This window comes from Echiichthys vipera (genome assembly GCF_963691815.1).
Source record: "Echiichthys vipera genome assembly, chromosome: 7".
NCBI classification, from domain to species: Eukaryota; Metazoa; Chordata; class Actinopteri; order Perciformes; family Trachinidae; genus Echiichthys; species Echiichthys vipera.
The window spans coordinates 5777114-5804120 of NC_139832.1; the positions used below are offsets into that span (position 1 = coordinate 5777114).

The following is a 27007-nucleotide window of genomic DNA, read 5'->3' on the forward strand; positions in this document are numbered from 1 at the left end:
GGGTTATATAAAGTCATACGTCTGTTTCAACCAAAGTATCTGAAAGCACATTGAAGCAAGTGTTTATGTTATTTTTTCATTAAGATTAATTTTAAATGATCCAGTTTTTATTTTCTTTATTCTGTAAGAACTAAAATTGACACCTCATTGTGTTGGAGTGTTTCTATCTCTGCTGACGTTATGGCTCTAGAGAGATGGCAGAGTCTGTCACATTTATGGTCCCCAGAGGATGAATCTTATGTTATGGCTCTAAAGATGGCAGAGTCCGTCACATTGATGGTCCCCAGAGGATGAATCTTATGTTTTGGCTCTAGAGATGGCAGAGTCCGTCACATTTATGGTCCCCAGAGGATGAATCTTATGTTATGGCTCTAGAAAAATGTCAGAGTCCATCACATTTATGGTCCCCAGAGGATGAGTCTTATGTTATGGCTCTCGAGATGGCAGAGTCCGTCCCATTTATGGTCCCCAGAGGATGAATCTGATGTTATGGCTCTAGAGATAGCAGAGTCCGTCACATGTATGGTCCCCAGAGGATGAATCTTATGTTATAGCTCTAGAGATGGCAGAGTCCGTCACATGTATGGTCCCCAGAGGATGAATCTTATGTTATAGCTCTAGAGATGGCAGAGTCCGTCACATGTATGGTCCCCAGAGGATGAATCTTATGTTATAGCTCTAGAGATGGCAGAGTCCGTCACATGTATTGTCCCCAGAGGATGAATCTTATGTTACCGCTCTAGAGATGGCAGAGTCCGTCACATTTATGGTCCCCAGAGGATGAATCTTATGTTATGGCTCTAGAGATGGAAGAGTCCGTCACATTTATGGTCCCCAGAGGATGAATCTTATGTTATGGCTCTAAAGATGGCAGAGTCCATCACATTTATGGTCCCCAGAGGATGGATCTTATGTTATGGCTCTAGAGATGGCAGAGTCCGTCACATTTATGGTCCCCAGAGGATGAATCTTATGTTATGGCTCTAGAGATGGCAGAGTCCGTCACATTTATGGTCCCCAGAGGATGAATCTTATGTTACGGCTCTTGAGATGGCAGAGTCCGTCACATTTATGGTCCCCAGAGGATGAATCTTGTGTTATGGCTCTAGAGATAGCAGAGTCCGTCACATTTATGGTCCCCAGAGGATGAATCTTATGTTATGGCTCTAGAGATGGCAGAGTCCGTCACATTTATGGTCCCCAGAGGATGAATCTTGTGTTATGGCTCTAGAGATGGCAGAGTCCGTCACATTTATGGTCCCCAGAGGATGAATCTTATGTTATGGCTCTAGAGATGGCAGAGTCCGTCACATTTATGGTCCCCAGAGGATGAATCTTATGTTACGGCTCTAGAGATGGCAGAGTCCGTCACATTTATGGTCCCCAGAGGATGAATCTTGTGTTATGGCTCTAGAGATGGCAGAGACTGTCACATTTATGGTCCCCAGAGGATGAATCTTATGTTATAGCTCTAGAGATGGCAGAGTCCGTCACATGTATGGTCCCCAGAGGATGAATCTTATGTTATGGCTCTAGAGATGGCAGAGTCCGTCACATTTATGGTCCCCAGAGGATGAATCTGATGTTATGGCTCTAGAGATGGCAGAGTCCGTCACATTTATGGTCCCCAGAGGATGAGTCTAATGTTATTCCATGTGAGTTAAATGTTTCGGCAGAGGTGTTTCCTTATCCCATTTGGTGCATGAACACTATTTTGAAAAAGGCAAAAACCACATCAAGTGAGCATAAAAACTTTTACGCGCATTTTGAGTGAGTCTTATCGCGTTTGGCCATTTCCATTCAGCTTCTCAATGCAAATCTCCAAAGTTCTGTTTATGGAAACACAGCTAACGGTGACTTGTATATCGAGCACCATCCTCACTTTGGTTTGTGACTAAATGCGAAACTAATGCCATCTGCCTCAGCTGAATTCTGTGTTTATTGCTAATTAGCAACTGTTTGCGTGCCAAAATGCAGGCTCACTAGCACAGCTTTAGGTTTTGAGTTTTGTGTCCCGGAAAGACCACAGGTTGAAAAAAAACAAAAACACATGAACTAGAGAGGCCTGAAGTGTATATAGCCTACCGCAGGTTGAGACAAGAATCAGGCCAGGAGTAGGTGAAGAAGTGGAGTTGATGAGTTGATGGAAGGCAGCTGTGCGGACTGGGCAGGTGAGGTGAATGAACCGGTATCAGGAGGAAAAGGGCAAAAACACAAAGAGACGAAAGTAAAAACCTACACTGTGACACATCTGAGCAAATAAAGATTTATGATAAGACAAAGAATGTTTGCCTGCCCTAAATGACCCAAACCTTTCAATGACTTTAGATTAATTTCATGTATCCTGCCCATGACTAAACCTGCCTCACGCGGAAGTGCAGACAGCAACAGTTTTACATAACCTGAAAGTCTAAAGAAAAAATATTCTATAGGTGACTTTTTACCTGCAAGATGAAGCAAACTGTGCTCATTGTGAAGCGCGGCCAGCTCAGTGGAAGATGGAGGGTCAGTTATTCCTCTTTTGAGTCGAAAGCATCTGAATGATTAAGCATTATGAGCTCAAAGAGGATGGTAGCGTGCTGCAGCACCAGGATCCTTCTGTGGGCTGTAATGAGTGGTGGAGGCTCCATGACCACAAACAGGGTGGCTTTGATGCCCCATTGAAAGAGTCTATCCAACACGGTCGAAGGGGGCTCCTCCTTTATAATAACAATTTATAATTCTCTTGATGTGAAAGGCTTGATTGGTAAGGAGAGGGGGGAAAAAAGAAAGGATTGTGTTCTCTCTTCACTTCAAGATGTTTTTTTAAAAAGTGAATTTGCCGAGAGGACCGATCCAAGACTGACCTTTCATTAGGGAAGTGTGTCATTATGCCTCATCATCCCCACACACAACCGAACCCACAAGAAAAGGAAGGTACATTCAAAGTCTGCGTAATCACTGCTCAGTTTACCACCACATTAGTTTCGCAGAACACTTAGCACAGTAACTGTCAAGCTTTTCTGCTAAATATCTGTTTTAACTCTCTTCTTTTTGTCTCGTTTTTCCCGGTCTTGGTGCCGATCCGGTGTGTTCAGTAACCTCTCACAGTGTTTCCCGGTTAATAAACAAAGCAGCTGATCCATTTTACAAAAACAAAGGGTTGCTGCAAATCTGACTCATCGTTAGTTACATAACAATATGTACAAATGTGGATCTTCTTGTCAGTTCTCAAAAAACCTTTAAAAAATGTGCTTCTCTTTGTCATTTCACTTGGATGTTTCAGAGAAATGTGCAGAGGTTTCACGTTCATCTACTGAGGGGAGGGGGGGCTTCTCTGCGCTCACCTTACATTTTAGTTTCACACATGTAAGGACATCTTGTTTCCAGAAATTTTATGTTTTAAATTAAGAATGTTTACATTTTGCATTGATCAGATGCTGCAAATCCCACCCACCTCTCATACTCCATGCACACAAATTCTTACAATTATTTGCAAATTTGACTCCATTAGAATTTGCTCGTGCTCGTTACGTTGAGCTAACAGTTTTAACAACCGGGAAATCATGCGAGCTTAATGGAAAACTGCGGATTATGTAAGTTTCACCCTGGTATACGACATCTATGTATGCATATATATATATATATATATATATATATATGAGCGTATGTATCAAGTTCTGCCACTGTGACTGCACTGTAATGAACTACACTCTCCTTTGTTAAGGTGCTGAAACCTTAAATACACTCACGCCACCGTGCACACGCAGGAACAATCTGTCAACTTGCAAACAGTTCAACGTTCATCCTGCAGAGAGGAAAAAAGGAAATGTAAATTATGATGACTTATTTAATGAGATTAGCATGGCAGCGGCACAAGTATGATTTCAAACCCCCCTCCCAACTTAAAGCTATAGCGCGCACACACACACACACACACGCACACACAATTGAGCACAAAGGAGTGTGTGACAAAGTTGCCGGCGCCCTCGCAGGGTGACGCTACAGTTGATTTGGGAATTACAATTAGATTTATGATGTGGCTGCATATGGCTGAGGCCTCTGTTTCTCTCTCTCTCAAATGCTGGGATTGGCTGCAGTGAGCAGCGGCGCCGTGGCGTATACACCACAGCACAGTCAGAATGTGTGGCGTTACCTCACACACACACACACACACACACACACACACACACACACACACACACACACACACACACACACACACACACACACACACACACACACATACACAGTGGAACAATAGGCCACATTTACTGTAATGGGCCACCAAAAATATAAAGACCAAATGGAATAGCTCAACTTTGGAAACAGAAACCCTTGTGTTGGAAATTATTAGATGCCTGGAAAGTAAGAGCACCATTTCGAGTAATGGAAATAAAAATGTATGCGGTGCTACCTATAACTTAGGTAGCTTTTCTGCAAAGGAACACCTCAAAACATGCACGTCTCACCCACCCCCCCCCCCCAAAAAAAAACCCGCTGAAGAAACACAATGACGAAGAGACAGATTTGTAAGGGAAATCTCAAGTCTTTACTTTTCATTTATTTATTTATTTTTTTGATTGTCTTTCTCACCAAGTTGTACTGACACTTTTTAGAGCCAAAGCTGGCTAATAAATACAATGAAATGTTAAAACGCACAATTGAATTTCAAATACAATACTCATCACAAAAAAAATTGTATGAGACCAGGAAACGTATGTTCTGCTTCTGCAGGTCACGACTGACAAGAGCATGAGGTTTTCAAAGAGATCAGAGGTGATGTGACCCCTTCAGGCGGCACTAGAGCTGCGGCAATAAAACGTGCTTTAATAAACGAAAAGGCTTCTAAAGAAATGGCGGTTTACTGGTGCCCGGCATGTACGCAGCTTCCTATCGAGTCCAAACATGTGACTTTTGACTGTTTCTAATTTATCATGTTGAAAATCAAACAACAACTTCACATTAGTCAATACTAAAAAAAAAAAAAAGACAACATAGAATTTATATCCAGTGCTTAGGATGCGTATGACAATAACAGAAATGTCTATGCATGAGGATTTCTTTTTTTTTCTCTTTTTACTGTGATGCAAGCAAAAACCAATGTTCAGTCCCAGCTTGTGAAGCAAGTAACAAAAACTGCCAGACACGGTCAGAAATATGGAGTCATGAAGACGTGTGAAACAGCTGACAGCTAAACAGAGCGCCCGAAGAAACCACCCGAGGTCACAGGTGTTGAAAATGTTCAAAAAATGCAGCGTGGTGAAAAGAGACAAAGAAAAAATAAGTGTGTCTTCAGAGAAAGAATGTGACGTTTGAGTAAAATAGAGGGAAAGAGGCGCGCACACCCGGCGCGGTGCTGACCACAGGGCCGCACCGAGACGAAAGAGGAACACCTCGGCTCAGACTGTGGAAAAACTTCGCTCCGGCTGGTGTTTGACTGAGACGCTGGTTGCACCTTTTTTCTCTTCCCTCCATTCTTCTCTTAATAACTTACTCGTCTTCAAAATATACATGCGACGTAGAAAAAAGGTACCCTTTTCTTGAAATAACGGACCTCTTAAACCCATTTTCTTGTAACTAGATAAATTATTTCTTAAACAAAAGTTTGGTGTCTCTTTCCCACGCGACGCTGAGAAGACATTTACAAATATCAATAATAAAAAATAGTAACATTTTGTACATTTTCGTACCGATTCAAAACGCAATTGAAAATACAGTGAAGGGATCCAGAATATTAGAAACTTTTATCCTACAGTAGGGTAATCTGGGGGCCATCCACGCCCTCTCTGAATGAACAGATCTATTGCAGTGCACTTTTAAGACTCCTGAACTCTTAAAGTGTCTCAGCAGAAATGAAGCCTAAAAAAATGTTTTGGCCAGTTTGGAAGGGACAGGGACTCAAATGCCAAATGCCGGCGTTTGTTTACATCGTACTGCACTTACAGCATAACGAGCTAAGTGTTTGGCCTCAAGGAACTATGGGCAATGTGGTTCGTGAAAGCACAATGCAGTGGAATTGAAGAAATGACTCTTCTTACGACAGTACATCTCAAAGCAGGAGGGGTTGCCAAAGATCGAAGTGCGTGAGTGTGTGTGTGTGTGGGTGTGTGTGTGTGTGTGTGTGTGTGTGTGTGTGTGACTGAGCAAGCGTGATGAATACACATCCTCCCTGAGCTCTGCCCGTGATTGGGTCAGGAGGGGAGCCAGCAGTTACCAAGTAGGAACTCATGTCATCAGATAGAAAAAGCTGATTGTGTAAGACTTTTTTGCAGCATTGGAAGTTAAGACTACAACATCCCGAGTGAATGTGAATGTAGGTTTGGCACATTTGAAGTAAATCTGTACAATGCCTGGGTACTTACTTACTTACGTACTTACTAAATAATAAATCATATAATAATAATAAAATAATAATAATAATAATGTGATATAAGGAATCTACTCCCTTTATGTCATTGACAGTCTGAAAAGTCCTACCACTCTTTTGTATGAAAACAAACGAAACAAAAAAAAAAAACACATTCACAAGCTGGCACATCATACCTGAGCTGGGATATAAAAAAAAAAACAACTAACAGTAATGTAAGCAGTTTGTCAGAAAAACAAGATGTAGATGCACTGTATCCGTAAGAAACAAAAGTAAGACTATAAGATTACAATAGCTAGGATTTATATTAAAACTTTTTCAAATTTCAAGTTCGACAGTCCAGAGTTTGTACAGGCAGCGACCTGTCAGGAAAAAAGTCTATAGAACAAAAAAAAGAAACAAAAACACGAAAAAAGTCAATACATAATGATAAAAACTAAATCACTCCTTAACATTTAAGACCAATAGCTGTTGAAGACCAATTCCTGATGCTTCAAAATCCATGCATGCTCTTACAAACCACACAGCAATGTGTTCGTCGCTCGTTTGTCCTTGTAGTCCCATTCTCTCTCTCTCTCTGTCTCTCTCTTCTCTCTCTCTTCTCTCTCTCTCTCTCTTTCTCTCCTGTTAGATTGTCAAAGTGTTGGAAACTGAAGTTCATTGTCAGGTGGATGTCTGAGTGTCTGTCCAGGTTGTTTTCTCCGGTCGCATGTTTTCCCATCGGCCCTCTCCTTCGAATCCATCGAGATGCTGTCAAAGAGCTTTCCGAGCATGTCCTCTGAGTGTAAATCCTGTCTGGGCATGCTCGGTGCACGACGCGACATGTCCTGAAAGTTTGCATGAAGGTCTCTATAATAAACTGTTTTTTAAAAAGTATCTCTGAGTATAACAGGAGTGTTTTCTTCTCTCTCTCTCGCTTTTACACCGACACCCTGAGCACGCTCAGTTGGCACTGACGGCCTCCCTTGTCTCATGGTCGCTGCTATAGTCTGACTTGGGCTCGTCCTCAAAGTCCTCGTACATGTCCATGTCGTCGTCTCCGTTGGTGGGGTCGCTTGGCAGGTCCAAGGCTCTGACCACCACACCGCCGTTGCTGCCTCCGCCGCCAGGCTCGGACTTTATCCCATACGTGCTCTGAATGACTGGATGGTGGGTCGGGGCTGGCTGAGTTGCTGGAGCAGTCTGAGGTCAGGTGTGGGGATGGTGTGGCTGTCGTTGCCATGGTTATGGCGCCGGGGTAAACTCCTACTACGCCTGGCTGTTGCCGAGAGGCATCTGCGGCTGAGGCCTGACGAAAAACAAAGACAGAGGTTTCTTAATACACAATAAACAACTTTGATATACATAAGAAAAAATGGAATAAATAAATATCAAGGTAAAGAAATGAGTACAAATAAAACTAAACCAGACTGTGGGGCTACACAGCTGTGTTTTGAGATAGATGCTAATGTCAGCAGGCTAACATGGAAGCTCGCAATCGCAACGCTAACGTGCTGATGTTTAGGAGGAATGATATTTAACATCTCAACCTTACAGTTTAGTCACAACTAGAAATAAAGTAGAGCTGTGGCTCTGGGAATGTCAAAACAAAGTAAGGCTGCGTAACACTCTTCATGAATGTCATCCTAGCAACAGTTAACATGTAAGCTGGTTACTCTGCGGGGCGGATGGATCAGTGTTTGGTCAGACACCGATTCATTATGATCTCCTTTGAACAAACTGTTTTGAACAAAACATTAATTCTAAAGGCCACTTAAGTTAAACAGCAACGCTTCTCATCTGGTTGGGCATGTCTTAACACGGAGCGCTCCTGCCAGCTCACAGCAGCGTCGGTTAAATAACCTGTTAAGATATAGATGGAATGAGGGTAAACGCACATCACTCAAACGGGCCCTCTGGCTCCTCAAATGAGCCACATAAAGCAGGAAAATTGCTGTCACTTTTCTCACCTAACAGTTTTCCCCCCTCTGTCTCCTGAAACAATTACCGCCGTGAGCTCTGACAGACTCATTTTCACATTAAACAACACTGATTTAGCCGTACGAAACGTGCCAGACAACTGGCTGCGTACTGGCTCCCTGTAGCTTTTTGATTTAGCCGTGATTGAAAGAGCAGGCCTTGAGAATCATAAGCGTTTTTTTTTGCATTTACTTGACCACACACAGTAAATGTGGCATTCAGCCCGTGACGTCTGCCTCGCTCTCGTTCCCTCTCAAACATCTGCTTACATTTCATATTCCGCTATGTCTGTCTGTGTCCAATTTCACTGCCCGCAAGCGCCCGGCATTGTCCTAATTTAATAAATGACAAGCTATTAAAAATCGCTCCTATTCAAAGCCGTGGCCTCTGGTAAATCCATCTCAAGCACAGGCCACTGTGATGGCTTTAAACACATCCATGGCTGGTTCCTATTAAGACAATGCCACTGTTTTTCCCCTCTGTGCGCTGACTATAATCTAAAAAACTCAAATGCTCTTCGGTGAATGCTTAAAGGGGTTTTGCAGATACAACTCGGAGGTTTTCAAGAAGAAGCCTCAAATGGTCCATAAACCCTCATGGTCACCCCGCAAATCTCTAGCGAATGCAGAATATTTGAAAAATGAATACTGTGACATTAAAAAGGAGCTTGTATAGAGTGCGAAGAACGTTATTAAAATGATTGAAATGCCCCCTCAATTCATTACATGTGGATCTGACTAATTCTTCTCGCTAAAATAGAGATATTCAGGCCAAGGTGGCGAGCAGGATTAAAGAGCCAGCTGAACTGAGAGATCACAGGTGCAACAGTAAATGAGTCAAAGTGTTCTTAAGCAGACAGACACAAAGCCTGTGTGTGATCCAAGGCTTGTGGCTGTCAATGCATAATGGCGCCTCTTAAGAGATGTGCAGAAATCCTTCTAACGTGAACGTAACGCAGCGATGGAGGAAGAAATGTTGCTGTTTCTGTGGAATTTTCCATTGCATACTGAAATAAGAAAATGTCGCTGTCACATACAGAATTCCATTGAAAAAATTCAGATTTCACTGCAGCTTTGTTTCAAACCACTTAAACAGAAAGCTAACTGTGATGTTCAGGGACACCATATCTGCCGTCGGCGGGACTCACCCCACAAAGAACTGCCTCATCTCCTGACGTCGCGACCGCATCATCTGCTTGTACTCTCCGATGCGCAGCTTCTTGCCGTCGATGATGCAGGTTCTCTTGGGCCGCGGCTTGTACTTGTAGTTGGGGTACTTCTCCAAATGGATCTTGCTCAGACGCGCCTGCTCCTCGTAGTACGGCTGCTTCTCCTGGTTGGTCATGGATTTCCAGCGAGAGCCTGGGGAAAATCATCGTGTTTTTTTAGTTTTGTTTATTTTTTCAGTTTTCCATTGACCTCGCGTTGTCATCAAACATATGCGTATGCATCACAGACTTTAGGCAGTGACGATAAAAGGTTTTGACGTGCTTTTCTAAACTGTTTCATCGACGACGGTTGAGTACAGAGTTTGCGGTGAAAAAGATGTAATGAGCACTGAGTCGGTGATCGGACAATACTAACACACTGTCTCTTCAGCTGCACATGAAATCAATCACACAAACGAGCCACAGAGCCTCGGTTCATACACGAAGACGTCAGCAAAAATAAAAAAATATATATATATAAAGACGTCAGCATTTTTGGTGGTTTCTTAAGGTTGATATTGTCATATGAACAGACACCATCGACTCTTTAACCAAAGGAGACTGTTTAAACTCAGGAGAGGAATACACTCTGCTCCCTTTTGGCTCAAGATGAATGATACATTGTGTACTTTCCCTCTGTGAGAGGACCTTCTGAACAAGTGGACAGGGCCATTTACGCAGGAACGCGGCACATCTGCAGTGCTCTCTGACAACTGATTATACACACTGCGCCTCACTTCTCTGTTTATCAAGGTTTCTCACAAACTGCTCTTGTACTTTTGTGACACAGGAAACAGGAGAGGAGGGTTTTTTTTCTTTCTCAAGCCTGCCACCCACTCCCCAAAGCCCAGCTGTGTTATTACATCGGAGAGGCATGCATTGTACACATGCAGTTATATACACATACACAATTGTGCACTTTAAATTCACCTTTTTCTTTCCGCAGACGCTTGATAAATTACCGGGAAACACATTCTTCTTTAAGTAATTTCACTACGACAATTTGTTAGAAAAAGGAAATACATATCTGGTTTAAATCAGTGAAAACTTTGCACACCATCTAAATGCAGGAAGCATTCGTGAAACACCTTTTATCAGAGCCTATTCAAAGGTTCACCTCAGGAATACAGACTCACCTAGGAAAAAGCAATTAGTTAATGTTACATTCGGCGACCCTCAAGCCCACGAGAGCGCCGCATCGGACAGTGGAGGTCTTCAGTACATTTTCACGAACAACCGTTACGCTCAGCACCGCGTGAATGGCTATCTGTGTTGAGGAGGTTAGTATCAACACGGCTGCTTTATAACTGAATGCATCCATCACACTAGTCAGGCTGAGACAGTGGAGCTCTGTGCGAAAGTGTTCCAGGTTTAAAAGAACACTAGTCCTTCTTATAGTCTGCAGGGCTGCTGGTGAAAGACCCCGTGAACCGTAGAATATTGAGGCGGAGCAGCCCTAACGGGCGGAGAGGCTGCTGTGAAGAACGATGTACAGGTTTGAGGACCGTTAAGCGTCGACCGCGCTGTGCTTTTGAACAGGATAGTTGAAGGAGGCGAAAACCACTTTTGTAGCCACGAATATTTGTGTGTCGATGACTTGTGTGTCCGTGCGTCTGTGTTTTTTTGTGAGGAATCCGCAGATTTCCTAAAGGAATTCTTCGCCCTCAAAAAGCTCTACCTTGAAGACATTTTATTTCACACATGCCTTCACAGTGCGCGAAGAGGAAAGAATTGAAGTAATAGGGGGCCACGTGACGCGATGATCATTTTGAGGGTTAAGTATTCTTTAGCCTTCTCCTTTTAAAAGATTGGTTTAAATTGATTTTCACCCAGATTTTATGCCCCAACGTATCCGATAGGCACTGAGTTTGCTGGTACATGGCTCTGAAAATGCTTCCAGTAACAGAAAGTTTGGAGGAAAACGGCGAGCGCAAGCAAATAAAGTGCTAATGATCGGCCTCTCCAGTTTACTACAAATAAGTCTTTTTTTCAACAATTTCCTAATATTTATTTACAAATCTATATTTTGTGAGAAGCTGAAAAGGAAAAATAATTCACCATGCCGACAAATATTCTCAAAAGGAGCTAAAAATGAGGACAGTCCAGTCCTCCAAAGGCAGCATTTAGAGAATGACTGGAACTTGTAGGAGTTGTAGGATGTTTTGTACTCAAAGCTCTCTCTCCTGTCAAAGATCAATCTGTAATATCTCACCTAGGATCTTGCTGATGTTGGAGTTGTGCATGTCGGGGAAAGTCTGCAGGATCTTCCTCCTCTCGTCTTTGGCCCACACCATGAAGGCGTTCATGGGCCTCTTGATGTGGGGCTCTGCGTTGCCTCTGCCCCGCGCCTCCCTGAACACTCGCGCCTCCGTGATATTATTTCCTACGTGACATAAAAAGGAACAACACTCTTTATATATCCCGTCATTGACACATTTATCTCTCATACTTTCACGCTTGAAAGGCAGGATATTGCGCTGATATGGATAAGCCCTTCCTGTTAGTGTCTTCAGCCCCTGATCCTCGGGAGAGGATGTTTAACAAAAGTCTAACAAAAGTCTGATGGGGGTCTTGCCTCCGCCTGCTTGCATCTCAGTGCCTGTGCTGTTGTGTTTAGTCCCTCTGATTCTACACTAAACCACAATGAGCGCTCCTCAACTCCTCGTTGGCTGTAAACAGTGGTGCTTTATGAGTAACAGGTGGGTTGGGAGAAAAAAGACTTTAGCACCGAGTCAGTGTCCTTAAACTAGGCTCGGAGAAAGTATTTTATGCAACAGTAACAAGTCTTGTTATCATTCATTTTCAGTAAACCTCACAGAACATTAACCACAAGAGACTTTGTCGCCTGTCCTCGCCTGCTTTTGTTTGCATACTTGTACCTGATGGGATCTTGTGTTACAAAGACTCAAGAGAACTCAGCCTCTTGTCGTGTTATTGCAGGAAGAATAACAGTGAAAAAAATTGTTCAAGAGCGTGAATTGTTGACACTGAACAATGTTTAGCTGTTGAGGGTGTCCTTCGCCGTAGCTTCCTTGAGGAACACAATAATATTTGTATCTTCTGAATACCTGCATGCTCTGGATTTCTGACAGATGCTTTCTCCTTTATTGTGGATTTCTGAGATGGCAGGCCACCAGAAGTAGGGCCTCTTCTATGAGGGGCCCACGGAGTTAAGGGTCACTGGTATCAATTTAGTCTGAACAGGATGTGACTGCTTCTGCTTCTCAGCGCTCCGGCAACCCCTTCCATTTTTACACCCCTGTAGCCTTCCTTTCTCTCATGTCTTTTGTGCATCTGCATATATTTCTGAATCACCAAGGTTATAAGCAACCAAAATGAGAAGTCAGAAAAGTAGAAAATACTTTTAACAGAGCAAAAGAAATCTGCTAGAAAAAGGGTAAACGAAGAACTAGGCAAAAAAACAAAAACAAAACCCAGCACGGAGCAGCAAAGGTGCTTACCATCCAGATCTTCTGGTCTTGTCAGGTCAATGACTCGATGGACCATCTTCCCAGCATCCTCCCCGAGCTTCCCCAGGTGCTGGCTCAGCGTCTCATAATGCAGCCGCTCCTGCAACAGGCCAAAAAAATATAAATGTTATTTACAGCAAGCTGCGAATACATGTGTTGCGAGAAAACACGATGCAAGCTGCCAAAAACTGAATTCTTATAAGTTTTCAATTGCAATTCTGTTCTTATTATTTAAGGTCTGGATGACGTCCCTGTGCCTGCCTGGTATATTTTAAATTGGGTCACAAGGGATGACTGTGATGGTATTGACAATAAAACTAATTGCAGGGTTGAGTTGGCACCGAGGGAGGCGCAGGCCCCCAAAATGGGCAGTTTACTCACTTCACAACTTTTTTTTTTTTCAACAGCCATGATGGGCAATGAGTCATGATGTTTGGTTATGTGATAAGCTACCAAACAAGTTCAGGGACGTGCTTATCAACAGTGTCTTCCCCACACTTCCATCATCAATACGTTCTCTCTGATTCTGCCTTTTGCCTGCCACTCCACTTCTGAGACAAGTAACTTCTACAAGCAGCCTTCTTTGGGGCCTTCCAGCTAAAATTACCCCACCACGCTCCCAAATTGTGGTGGAAAACATAGAGCCCTCCGCACAGCTACCGCACATCTACACTCCTCCTCTCCTCTCTTCTCTTCTACCCTGCCTTCCCTCCCCCCTCCCTCCCTCTCCCTCTCCCTCTCGGGCCGGCTCTCCTCCTCTTTCTGGTGACAGAGGCATTTTGTTTGACGCAAGGGATGGTTGCCGGGTGAAGTCATGCCGCGGTAGCCGCTGGCAGAGTTGGTGGAACTTAGGGGCCAACGTGTATATGTGTGTGTGTGTGTGCGTGCGTGTGTGTGTGTGCATGTGTGTATGTGTTTATAGATGAAGAGTCGGCGCGGGCCAATGTCAGCACTACGGCAGGGCTGTAATCAGGCCCACCACAGAACATGTGCCTGGGCAGTGCCATGCTCACCGCAGGAAGCAACCGCCTAACAAAGGACTAAAGAAAAGAGAGAAAGAGGGAGCGACAGAGGGAGATAGAGAGAGCAGAGGAAAAGAAGAAGTGGAAAAGTAGACCAGAGACAAGAATAAGGGCTTGAGGCCACTGAGGAGTACTTTTTAAGCTTGTAGTGCTGAACAATAGACGAGTGAAAGCGGCCACTGCTCATGATGACGAGTCTTTCAGACTTCTGGAAGTTTAAACTTGGTGCTCAAAACATTCAAACGTTAGCATAGATGAATTTAAGATGCTTTGCTCTGCAGAACCGTCAGACGCACAACTTCGAAACATCCTAAGTAGTTAGAGACGTTCAAATGTTCCTGGTGTATGGGAGGATGGAAAACGAATGCACAAGTAGAGTTGGAAAAAGGACTAGGACAGCATCAATAGAGGTACACGGATCCAAAACACAGATTAACAGCAGACCTGGGTCAAAATTTGCGGTTGGTCTACATTTGGTCTACTTGAAAGCTCTTGTGGCAAATGCAATAAGGAGCTGTCTTTGCTTTGTTTAGTCGAGATTGAAATAGGTTTGGCTCGTGCGCCTGCTGGTTTGATACTGGACCGCTGCCTCTTGGAGCTGCATTATAGACTTTTTTTTTTAAATTTTATTTTCTCTTTCATGAGACTCCATTTGTATTGTGTACTCCATTGGATCGCGGTCCTCTAAATGCTTTTCTTCATCGGGGAGGGAGGGATTATCTGGTTGAAAACAGTCACTGACAGAAGTTTTGGAGTCCTGATGTTCAGGCAATCACAGTCCTGATGTTCAGGCAATCACAGTGACGAAGAAGACGCACACTTTTCATGCTGTATGTGTATCCGAATGGTCGCACACGGTAAACAAAAAAAAACAAAAAAACAAACACCCATCACGTACTTGATCTTGCATTGCTATTTAACACAGGTCTGAATTGGAGCGAAAAGAGTAGCACTTGACTTCAAAGCAGACACGTCGACGAATCAAGGACTAAATTAATTAAACTAAGCGAAGGACATGTGCAGGGACGGGAAATAATTAAAGCGAGCAGGAGATTGAGACTGACGACTAATTAAAAATACCAAGTTAAATAACAAAAAACAGCGGGAGAGGGGAGCGAAACATTCACTTCTGTGTGTTTTAACACTCTCTCGCTTCCACCGCTCCACAGCCCGATGTTGTTGCTGAATGTATGTTTCTACATTTAAGAGACACCCGACTCTTTTTTGTTTCGCCTGGTCTCTCCTCTTCTTGGCGTTTGCGTCTCTCCGACGTTGCCAGGGTAATGCTCCAAACATCACTGTTTTCTTTTTTTTTCCTTTTTTCATCCACACCGTATTGAGCTCATTACCACAGTTACAACTTCGCCCACCGCCAACACGGCCTGCCTCCAGCTGACCCGCAACCGTTTACTGTCTCCTCCCGGACCAATCAAGTTTGGCAACCTCCTCCCGGCGTTCCCTCTCCCTTCCTATTTTCTTCATCTCTCTTGCTTTCTTTCCTTCTTCAGACTTCTCTGTGGGCCGATAGAGCTGTCAGTCAGTCAGCCCTGTTCTGTGCCCCCCCCCCCTCCCTCCGATCCTTCTCCTTTTCACCATGCCTCCTATTCATAGCCCTTAACACCGCCACCACCACCTCCAGCCCTCCACCCCTCCACCCCTTGAGGCTCCAACCCAAAGAAGTAGACACTCAACAGTCTATTTGCAGGTGCCAGACTTAGCTTTGTAGTATACGTTATTATAATGCATATCATTCAGGCTTCAAATGCAGCAACATTACGGTGACCTTTAATCAAGACTTGGAACCGTTTGAGCTGTCGGTTTAACAGGCTCACTTCCTACAAAGACCAAACTCACCAGCAGAGCCAATATAAACTTCTATACAACCGTTTCCTCCCTCGTCGCCTTCCTCCAGACTCACTCCGCTCTACCAACAGCAACTGAAAGCATTCCCACCGACTTTGTGCAACGGGGTAGGCTAAAATGGGCCTCATTCAATTAAAGAGCCAGGGATTTGGAGATCTGGTAAATTTCAAGACTGTGCAAAAAGTTGAGATTAGATCATGTAAGAAATGTGCATGTTCAAGACACAACAGAGGAGCGCCGTTGGATCATTTGTGGCGAGCTATGATTCAATTCAAGTGCAAACATTTGTGTGGTAGGGACAATGTAGTTTAAGTGATGAATCGGGTCCATTCGTTTTCATGAATTCCTTTCTTTTTATCTAGTGAAGGTTTTTTTTTTTTCTTTTTTACAGATTTCAACCACTTTTGTAAAGCTGCCGAGGGGTCCGCTGGCAGCCTTGACTACAGAGCATGGTTTCTGCCGGTCAGCCCTTCGGTCACCATAACTCGTTAAATGATGTGAGCACAGACACTAAAAACATCTACGTGTCCACGTCATTTCACGTTCGCTGTTGAGTGATTGTTAGCAGAATCACGCAAAGTGAGAAAACAGAGGAAAAACTGTTTGTGTTCCTTCTTCTCTGGGGTCTGTAGATTTACCTGTACTCCGTCTGCCATCACCCGCTGTGTTCACCTTCTATGGAAACAGGAAAACTAGTCCCTCGTGTTTCAAAGCGGTGTGTTATTTTTCTATCGTATTTCATGTAAACTTTATTAAGAGCCTCTGCAGAGCTGTCAAACATTTAAGATAACTTACCGTACAGACTTCTACATGTTCTCACTTTATACTCAAATGAATTAGAGCCGCAGTGAACGACCAAGAAGGGACGCACTGATTTTGGCGTTTTCATCCCTAACAGGAGTAATGTGCCAGTCTCTCAAACTTGGTGTTTTTCTTTGAGTGGGTTTAGGGAGTCTTTTGTGGCTGTTTAGATGAAAAAAAGGTTTTCACACACACACACACACACACACACACACACACACACAGTTATACACAGTGGCTATTTCAGTGAGCTTTGGCAGCCGCGGGCCAGCTGGAAGCAACGTAAGCGTAAGGTGATACTCAACAATGCCACTAACTGGCCAGGCCTCTCGTCTGTACACCAGCTATAATGACATTAACATGGCCAAGGCCAGTGCAGAGCCAGGACACACACATACACACACACACACACACACAAACGCACACAAAAGGGATCACTTTCAGCTCTGAGGGAAATGTCTATGTCGTCTATGCTTGAAATTAATGCTGTGGGACTAAAATACACAAACAGAAAGCGAAATAAACACAAACACACACGCTCAGACGTCAGCGCGACGACTCCCTGTGAGTCGAATCAGCACAGGCAATAAATAGCTCAACATTCAATATTACACTGAGATACCGTTGAGAGCACATGTCCTATTCCCTCCAAAGAAGCCTTATATGCTGCGTTAGTACAATGTCATAAAACAAAAAGGCTTGGCCGGCGCTTCAAAGTGTCTAAGCGGAGATTTTGAGTAACAAATTTGTTCGACGAACAGAAAACAACACACAAATCCAAGGTAAAGAAAAAGAGCTTGTCTCCCGCGGTGGAGCGGCTGAGTCACACTCTCAGCATCCAGCAAGTTCCATCCATGAATTGTTTAAGACAGAGCAAAGCCTTTGAGTGCTTTAGAAAAAGAAAAACACACAAAAAAGAAAACGTCTCCGTCCCAAAGAAGAAAAAATATGTATTTAAATCTAAAAGAAAGAGTCTTTGAGCAGCTGTTGTTAGGTAACGAATAACAAACTGACAACAAACACCAAGGCCTGCTGTCGTCCTCGAACCGGAAACAATTACTTTGAGACTTTCCAAATGAGATTTTTATTAGGAGGCATGGAGCTATAAACCAAATTACTGCATTGCTTTGGTTTTGTTCTTATAAAGTTGGAAAATATAGCACTTGAGAAGCACACGGGGCTCTCTCTCTGCAATACACTCACCTTAATCTGTGTTCATTTCAGAGTTTTTGCAAACTTATTCGGGAGCATTTGTGGAATATTTCCCAGACCTGCGGCAGACAACTCAAATGAAATCTTAATAAACAATTTATTAGTATATCCTGTTGTATAATTTATGTTTATGAGCTTCTCAGTGTTTACTGGCATAATGACTTATAAAAAAGAAATCGACTTGGGACTGAGGATTAGTGCGGTTGGGATATATTTTGCCAGATTTTGGATGTTTTCCTCCTGAAGATGCGAGGCAAACAAGTCCAAAAAATTTCAAAACAGCCCATCCTTGGAGTGCACCAATCATGACCTACTTGGGGTTGGTGGGTTCAAAGTCTCCACCCCTAAAATATTCATGAGTTACTCTCCTCCTTCTCCTCATCCTTGCGAGCAGCATGGGATAAATTGCGCAGGAGAGCCGGTCTAATCATGTTCCCCTATTTTACTCAGTGTCACATCCCCGGATTCTGTGATTGGCTGATCAGACTGATTGAAGATGTTTTGGAATATGGATGTCCCTCTGGATATGAGAGCCTGGTACAAAGGCCCTGTCTCCTTCAGCCCAAGGGGAAGGGGTGAGCGGGGGAAGAGGTGAGCGCGGAGGGGGGAGGTCCAATCCCAGAGAAAGGCCCTTTAATTGGGCTAAAACCCTGAGGCCGGGATCCCCCCTCCAGGGCAAGTGGAGAGGCTGGACTCCATTACACACACACACACACACACACACACACACACACACACACACACACACACACACACACACACACACACACACACACACACACACACACACACACACACACACACACACACATTAATGTTAACACCATCTCTTCTCCCAAAAAACACCCACTCACTCAAGACAGGCACACAAACAGACACACACATACGCTCACACACACACACACACACACGCACACACACGCCAAAACCATCACTTGTCATTGGCCCAGCTGCTGCCTCTTCAAAGCTGTAGGCTTCTGGGTGGCCGTGGAGATGAGAGGGGAAAAGAGAAGTCCTCAAGAGCTGCAGCAGCCGAGCCAAACAACACCAAATATTATCCATGAATATTCGTCAGACTCGTGCACAAGCTGAGCAGAGACCTTGAACACTCGGCCAATGGAGAAACTAAGACACAGGAGCGAGGAGTTGGAGATCGACAGAGGCGCGCGCGTGTGTGTGTGTGTGTGTGTGTGTGTGTGTGTGTGTGTGTGTGTGTGTGTGTGTGTGTGTGTGTGTGTGTGTGTGTGCGCGAAGGAGAGATGAGACAATAATATGTGGATCTGAATGCTGAAGAGGGATTAATACAAGAGATCCTCTTCCCTTCTGTTGGCAGTTTTAGAAGATGTGTTCATATGTTTTCACTAGAGGAGAAGTAGTGATACAACTCCAAGTCAAAAGTTTACCTCCAGTTAAAAATATGTAGAAAGTATATGGGACCAAGAGGGGGGTGGTATTAAACGTTATTACGATATTTGAAACATTAAAAGGCTTTTTGAATGTATTATTCTTATGGTTATGTAATACAACAGAGCTGAAAAGCTTTTGCAATTATATAATGCTGTATGTATTCACTGTCAATTTGTATTTATTAAATAATATTTTGATAATTGTCAAAATATGTTGGTTGAATCGAGGCGATTAGTGTTGCAAGTAGTATTAAAAATACAGAATTATTATCAGCAGCACGTACTTACTGTTAGTATTAAAAGTAAATATACCGATTATCCAAAATAGATCCTTTTAGAGTAATACATAATTATTAATATCTTAACAGCATTTTCAGTTTTATCTGTTCCAGGTGGTTAACATCTTTAATACACCGTCGAGTGCTTTAATCCCTTACATGCATCCCTTTTCAAAGGCTCATTGTTTGTTGTTTATGCAAAATCCTAATCTGCAAAGTAAAAAGTAACTACACTCGACAAATAGTGGAGTGAAGAAACAAAGTTGCATAAAGTGAACCTCAAAAAAGTACACAACACATGTAAATGACGCTTTCCCCCGCTGCCTGTTGGTATGTGTCACATGGACAGTATGTGTGTCTTTGCATTTTTGTGTGTGCGTGCAGAATTCTTTCTTCACATGACAGAAAATGCCTTTGAAAACTGCATTTGCAGCATGTGATTCTTATAGACCTTATCAGTGAAGGGTGTCTGGGAATCTTCTCATGTAGTCACATGTGATCTGTCTGTCCCTCTAACCTTGTTGCCGTTGTTGAGGGTCATGCTGCTGAGGGCGGACAGTTTGGCCTCCAGGCTGTGGTGCCCCGGCTGCTGCTGCTGCTGCTGCTGCTGGTGGTGGTGGAGCTGCTCCCTCTGGATCTGCTCCCTCATGCTCCTGGCCTCTTGGATGGCCTTCATCACCGCGTCCTGGTCCCCAAACAGCGCTGTGGAGTTGAGACTGGACAGGATGTCTGGAAGGGGAGGACGGGATAGGTGTGGTTTCAATACAAGAGGTTTCATTTGTGTCTTCCTTTAACAAACCACTTTTACATCATCAAATATTAATGACTTCCTTTAAATTAGGAAAAAAAAACATTCATAGTGTTATTTCTTGACTCAAAAACGTAGCCGATCTTTTAATTCGATCAGATTTGATGGACGATAGCCTGGAAAAATGAGCAACAGGCCCAAAACCTCTCATCAGATTCTCATTCAAGAGTTCTGATTTACAATGTGTAAATGTTTTTGACATCACTTGTACCCAACAGAGCCACTTCAAACTAGTGAGACGATGAAAGACAAACCCACATGTAAAGAAATATCATGTGCGATGACAAAAATCATTTTAACTTTCTATGTTAACGTAGGACTTTATCTCTCGGTTTCTTATAAATCCTAATGCAGCTTTTACAAAATATGCACCACAGAATGGTTCTTGAGTCAGAAGATTTCTACATAGCACCGTTGCACAATACAGTAGTTTAACATTTGAACAATTGTTTTATGCTCCAGGTCTTTTTCTGGATTTGCAAATATTCTTTGTCTGTTTAAACAAACCAGAGGGTTTTAGTCAGATACTGCTGAGCCACCCCGTTTGCTGCATGTGTGTGTTTTCATGTTACTTAATCAACACAATCAAGCGTAGAAAACAGTGCAAGTGAGAGCCGAACACTCAGAGTGACTGCATACAATTTCTAATGACATACTATTTATAGCAAGTGTATAAAAATTGGGCTTTTTCCAAACTTATTGGAGTCAAATGATGCTTAAGTTGCTTTCCGGTCCACTTGTGTCTAAACACAAAACCTCCTCCTCCTTGTTTATGTGCTTCACACGTTTTGAAACCGATGCACATTTGAAGAATGGAGTAAAAAAAATAAATAAATAAAAGCGTGCAAAGTTTCCATCGCCCTCCTCGTTTAATTAGCAGACAAGTAGGAAGCACTGTATGCTTGGGTGGCCGTTAAAATGGGCAAAAAATAACTTTGCAGGGAACACAAGCGTTGCGTCCTCAAAGCCACTCCAGAGGAGCTGGTGAAATTGTTTTCTGGGGGGATATAATGAGAGGGTTTAGATTGGCCTTAATAACAGATAGCAGAGGTAGGGGCATAAAAGGTCTAGCGCGGGCAGACAATGATGTGAGGAAGCTCTTAAAAACCAAATAACGTGTGCTGGGTTTCACTGCTTCCGCTGCTGGGGTTTTCATTGGGGCTAAATACAGGGCTTTGGACTCCTGTAAAACAAAAAACACACACGCACAAATACACACACAGGTCTCCGCGTCGGGTTGAGGTGTCTGCAGTCTATCAGGCGCATGCGACATTGCTTGGTTTGTCTGTGTGTGGCGTGAAGGAGGGTGGTGTTTGGGTGGGTAATGTCTTTGTTTTTCCGGTTGAGGGGAAGACAGTTTTACACTGGAGCGAGGACGTGTTTGCTCTGGAGGGATGTGAGGTACAGATGTGGACAATACGGTGGTGTATGAAAGTGTTTGTTTGTGTGCGATACAGCGTGTACGCGTGGAGTGTGTCAGTGTTTCCCCTCAGATTTGCCTTCTTGGCATAGTGGAGTAGCATTTAGACCGCGTGATTCTTATTGAATATGTCAGTAAAACTTATTCTAATGTATTTATTTTAGGCAGAATAGCAGCACTGCGATGCTAGGTGGCCCATCCTGTCTACCCAGTGGTAAAGGAAACACTGGTTTAAAAGTCCATGTATGTTTTTTTTTACTTACCCAGAGAGCTGTTCCTGCCCATGTTGGCGATGGGGCTTGGGATGCGGCCCTTGCCCATGCCTGTGGGGCTGGTCTTGTTTCCGGAGAGCAGACTCTGTGACGGGGACGACGGGGGGCGAAGAGGCTCGGCTGTCTTGGGTCTGGCTGAGAGGTTCAATGGCTGTGTGGATCCTTCCTCCTGTTAGTAGAAACGGACGCACCAGTGTTTAATTTTTTTTTTCTCAGGATTTTTTATCAGAATGTGCCTGGAAGTCATATTAACCAGCAACATGTTCTCATTTTCAGGTTCGTAGGACTATCGTACAAAAAAATCTGCATGTTCCAAGCAATCATTAGTTCACCAAAATTGCTATTGTAAATACGCTAGAGCAGGTTCTTCAACGTTTTTTAGGCCAATGAGCCCTGAAAGAGAGACAAAGCAGGGTAAAATTGAGTTGCATATACGTAAATATGTGTAGGACGGCCTCAAGCCTGTAGTCTTTCATGGTGCATACAATATTAAGCTATAGAAATAATAATAATAATAATTTACATGTTCATATATTTAAGATATGTGTTTTAACTTTAAATATACATGTGAAAGACACAGTGAACTTACACTTAGCTGTGTCTGTAGATGGCTACCTTAGTGGCTACCTTAAAGGCCAGTTAGCTTTTCACCAATGTTGTGTTGGGTTGTGTGTGTTTTTTCAAGAATAGCACGATTTATCTTTGCTAGTAATATGTTGGATTCATGTTAATGTTATTTTGAGGACAGAACTTTGGACTGTATATAGTGTATAAAGCAACATTTTGTTTGTTTCGGCTGTTGGAAGTGAAATTCACTCAATTTAAGCTGACCACTGCCACTGATTTTCCTATTAGTCCAAAGTATTCCTTTTAAGTGCTCTCAGTACTTAAGTGATGCTCCCCCTGACTGATCAGTCATCCCTATCACAGTTTTACCCTCCAATAAATGAATTCCACTGCTAACCTCTGCGAACCTGACAGGGAAAGAAAGTTGCAGTGTACCAATGTCGTCCAAACAATGGCACCTTTGTGAAATCCCTCTATTTCTAATCAAAGGTCCACGACCACATTGATCCACATAAGGAATCCCCTGGAAAAGGAAAAGTGGTGTAACGCACGTCAACGCGGCCTGACTGCGGCTCTTGTGTTGGCAGTAGACGCCTAATGAGCGTGGATCTAATTTGGAGCTGAGCTTCAGCTGAGGGAAGTGCTGAGAAGGAAAGGAGTTAAGGACGGGGCTCAGCAGGGGGAGGGATGGCTGCGGGTGGCATGCCGAACAGGGGGGTGGTCTGAGCGTGTGTGGGGGTGAGTGGAGGGTGGGGAGTTTGGAGGGCACAGCACTACTGTTTGAGTGCGGTGAGCTCTGACGCCGGTCTATTGTGAAGCCGGTTGCAGCTGTGCCCCACACACACACATGGCTTCCATTACAGCCTCGTCGTCGAGTAAAGATGAGGCGTACGCTCTCTCCAGTGAAGAGGCCTGGGCTGCTGCCAAACAGCAGCCAGCGCCAGTGTCAGTTTGTGAGCCTGCGTGTGTCTGTGCGCGTATCAGTGTGTGACTTTTCAATAAGCTGTTTCTAATTGTCGCTGAAGAGTACAGGGCCATGAGCAGTTTGTTGTTTCAACAACTGCCAAATTTCCAGCCCCTCACTTTTACTTAAACTGATCATCATCATTATTATTCCTGAGTGTTTTCCTTTCATATATATTCTGAACTCACCCTTTCCTTTGACTTATGTTGTTGGGAACGTTGCACCATAGAGACACTCCTCATATGTACTTATACATTCATTTAATTCTCACTTACTTGTTTCTTGGATATAGTCAACATTGTACTCTTGTCTTTGCCTACAGCTTCTTGGTCCATCTCCTAAATTATCAATCCCAACTGTGTCCACCTGGCTCAACAAATCCTGTTGAATCATTTACACAACGCTGCCACTCCACATAAACCATTTTACAACATTTGCAACAATGGACTCACCTTAATGTGAGCAACAGGACTGGATGATCGCTTCTCACTTTTCAGGGCGGAGGGGGAAAGGGGACCGGAGGAGTTGGGAGCCTGCGGGAGGGGAGCCATCTTGGCTCCTGGTGAGATCTGCATGCTTGCCAGCTGGGCGGCATACAGCTGCTGCAAAAAGGGAAGAAACCAGCAAAACCGACAGACTATTAACATTGCTCGCCAGCAGCTAGTCAGTGGCTTTCCTCTTTCATTCTCTTTTCTCTCTTCTTCAGTCCCCCCCTACATCCTTGATCATGGTCTGTGTGTGTGTGTGTGTGTGTGTGTGTGTGTGTGTGTGTGCGTGTGTGTGTGTGTGTGTTTTTGTTGCTGTATTCTCCCCCTGGTACTGCCCGCATCTTCTGTGTGTCCATACAGCCACGAAACTCACATGGAAACAAATGTACATGTGGACACACACACACACACACACACACACACACACACACACACACACACGCACACACACACACACACACACACACACACACACACACACACACACACACACACACACACCTACGCTGAGTGTTCCACACAAATGGAAGATTTGTTTGAGGGGGCAAGTATCCAGAAAAACATCTTTATTATGAATAAATGATCTGTAATCCATCTCTGACAATAATTATTTCAACAGATACTGGGAGCTGCTTGTAAATCCATTTGCATCTAGAAATAAATCCAGACAATAGGAAAAGAGACTTTCGATGCTTCACTTAAATCGTCATTACGTTTAATATTGACTGTGTATGAAATTGGATATATATCGTAATAAATATGGAAATGAGCTTTTTAGACATTGCCTAGTTCATTGTTGCAAACAATAAAATGCTGTTTTTTCTTTATTTTTCAAAAAACAATGTGAACCACGATAAAAAACAAGCCATAGGCTGTTTAACCTTCTTAATGTATTGGCTTTCAAAGCAGTGCTGTTATCGTGGATGGTAATAATAAGCCCCCCCCCCCCCCCCAAAACACTTGAGACTAATCTTGTCACACATGGTTAGTCCTCGCATTAACGGTTCAGACAATCAAGTTTGCTCACTAACTTTAATCCAAAAGAAAAACAGTGGACAATCATTTTTAAGTAGGTGTAGTCATACTGCAATTACCTCTTGGTCATGAGTCAATTGAAAAAAAATAATAGAAACCTTTTAAAAAAAAAATGATTTGGAAAGTATAAGCCATCTGCTTTCATGGTTGGACGAAAATATTAAATGTTGTAAAAAAACAAAAAAAAAACGGTGCTGATTTTCCATCCAACAAAAATCAAAGAGTCAATACTCAGCCCACAGTCCGGGGTCTTCTAAATCAAAGCTAGCTCGCCAGACAAACCGCTGCCCGAAACCACTGTCAACCCCTGTCTAAATGCATTGGAGTGTGAGTGCTGGAGTATCAAAGAGCCTGTCCTCAGGAAAACCACCCAGACGTGGCTGGCCTTCACTTAGACTCCCTCCCCTCTTTTCTTTCTTTCCTGCTTTCCTCTCATTTCATTACTCTCACCTCATCTATACTCTCCCCCTTGTTCTACATTTCTGTCTTTCCTTTGTCCTCTCTTTTGATCTCCTCTTGACTCTCTCTCTCCCTTTTTCCTATGTCTCTCACGTTTGTTCCAAAATCATTCTTCTCCACCACCTCCATCTCTGTCTCTCTCTGTTTTTACTCTCTGCCCCCTCAGCCCAAACGGCCTCCAGTGTTGTGAGATCTGATTTCCCTGTAGTCAAAACTGCAAAGCCTCCTGGGACGGGAGATCCAAAAGCAAAGAGTGCTCAGTAGAGAGAGAGAGAGAGGGATAGAGAGTGTTGCGCTTGCAGACACACAAGACCACCGTCGCTTTACCGCCGAAGCGCCAGGCTCAGCGGTTGGGGCCAGAGAAGTTGGCTGGCCCTCTTTCCACTTCTCTCGGAGCGATATTAAACACAAACAGAAGGGGCCTCGCCGTTGAAACAAAGCCCTGATGTCATGCCGCTTATTTTCCTTGGAAGGCACCAGGAGCGCTCGGGCCAACCCCTGGCGATATGAGATCCCCGTAAGAATGTGCCTTGAATGGATGGTGGTGAGGCCTCTCACGTCAATCAAGCTGACCGCAGAGTTACTTCTGGTGATGCCTGATATTCTTACAGCTCTGAGGGGAGCAGGGGCCCGGGCAGACACACGAGTCGTTGAGGTAAAACACACAGTTAGCATCTCACACTCGTGCGCACACACTCACAGATTATTGTGTGCAAACACACCCGCTGGTATTGTGCTTTTAGCAGCGATTTTGTCAGCGTTTCCAAACAAGGCGAGGGAACTGTTGAGCAAACAAAAGGCGGAGAATAAGAGCATGTACCTTTTTTTTTCTTCTCTGTTTCTTAAAGACACTCTGAGATTGATTGGTGGCTGGGGAGGCCAATGTGCTGCGTAAACAACCCCAACCAGAGCTCCCGCCATTCAGTCAACCCCCAAGGGAGGACAATGCCGCAATTTCCTAAATTACAAATTGACAAAGAGGGCCTCAAACCACGCCGCAGCTGTCCAGACTATCTGACTGGCCTCTGGACGTTAGTGCTAATTTGACTAGATTCCAAATCCAAGTCATTTCTGGCCGTCCTGATCATCAGCAGGTTTTTTTAATGGTCTACTTTGTCATAATCCCTAAGAAAGCAGAGAGAAGGAGGTAATGTTGTTGTGGTCTGGGTCTGGGTAGCAGCACTGTCGGGACTCCAGTGTTGTAGCCTGCCAAGAGAGTCCTCTATGCTCAGACCGAGCTGTCCCATTAGGACTGAGTGGAGGATCCCTTTAGCTGGCCTCTTTTAGTGCCGAGCGGCTATCGATCTGAGGAGTACACAAAACAAATGAGGTTTTGTCTTTTTCAGCAGGTTTGCGGGGGGATGAGGTGGAGGAGGAGGGTGAAATGGATCGACTGCCACTGAGTTGGCCCACACAGAGGACGGAGG

General features: G+C 43.8%; 1 protein-coding gene across 1 annotated transcript in view; it reads right to left on the bottom strand.

Annotated features, from left to right (window-relative positions):
* Positions 1 to 6974: 6974 nt before the first annotated feature.
* LOC310949396 (transcription factor SOX-6-like) overlaps positions 6975 to 27007 on the bottom strand; it is a 105925-nt gene continuing 85892 nt past the window's right edge. The window contains 9 exon segments of the mRNA XM_083916848.1: positions 6975 to 7496; positions 7498 to 7606; positions 7609 to 7637; positions 9456 to 9669; positions 11728 to 11898; positions 12977 to 13085; positions 20085 to 20296; positions 22059 to 22236; positions 24051 to 24200. Of these exon segments, the coding sequence (XP_083772974.1) occupies positions 7292 to 7496; positions 7498 to 7606; positions 7609 to 7637; positions 9456 to 9669; positions 11728 to 11898; positions 12977 to 13085; positions 20085 to 20296; positions 22059 to 22236; positions 24051 to 24200 (1377 nt within the window). The 3' untranslated portion in view covers positions 6975 to 7291.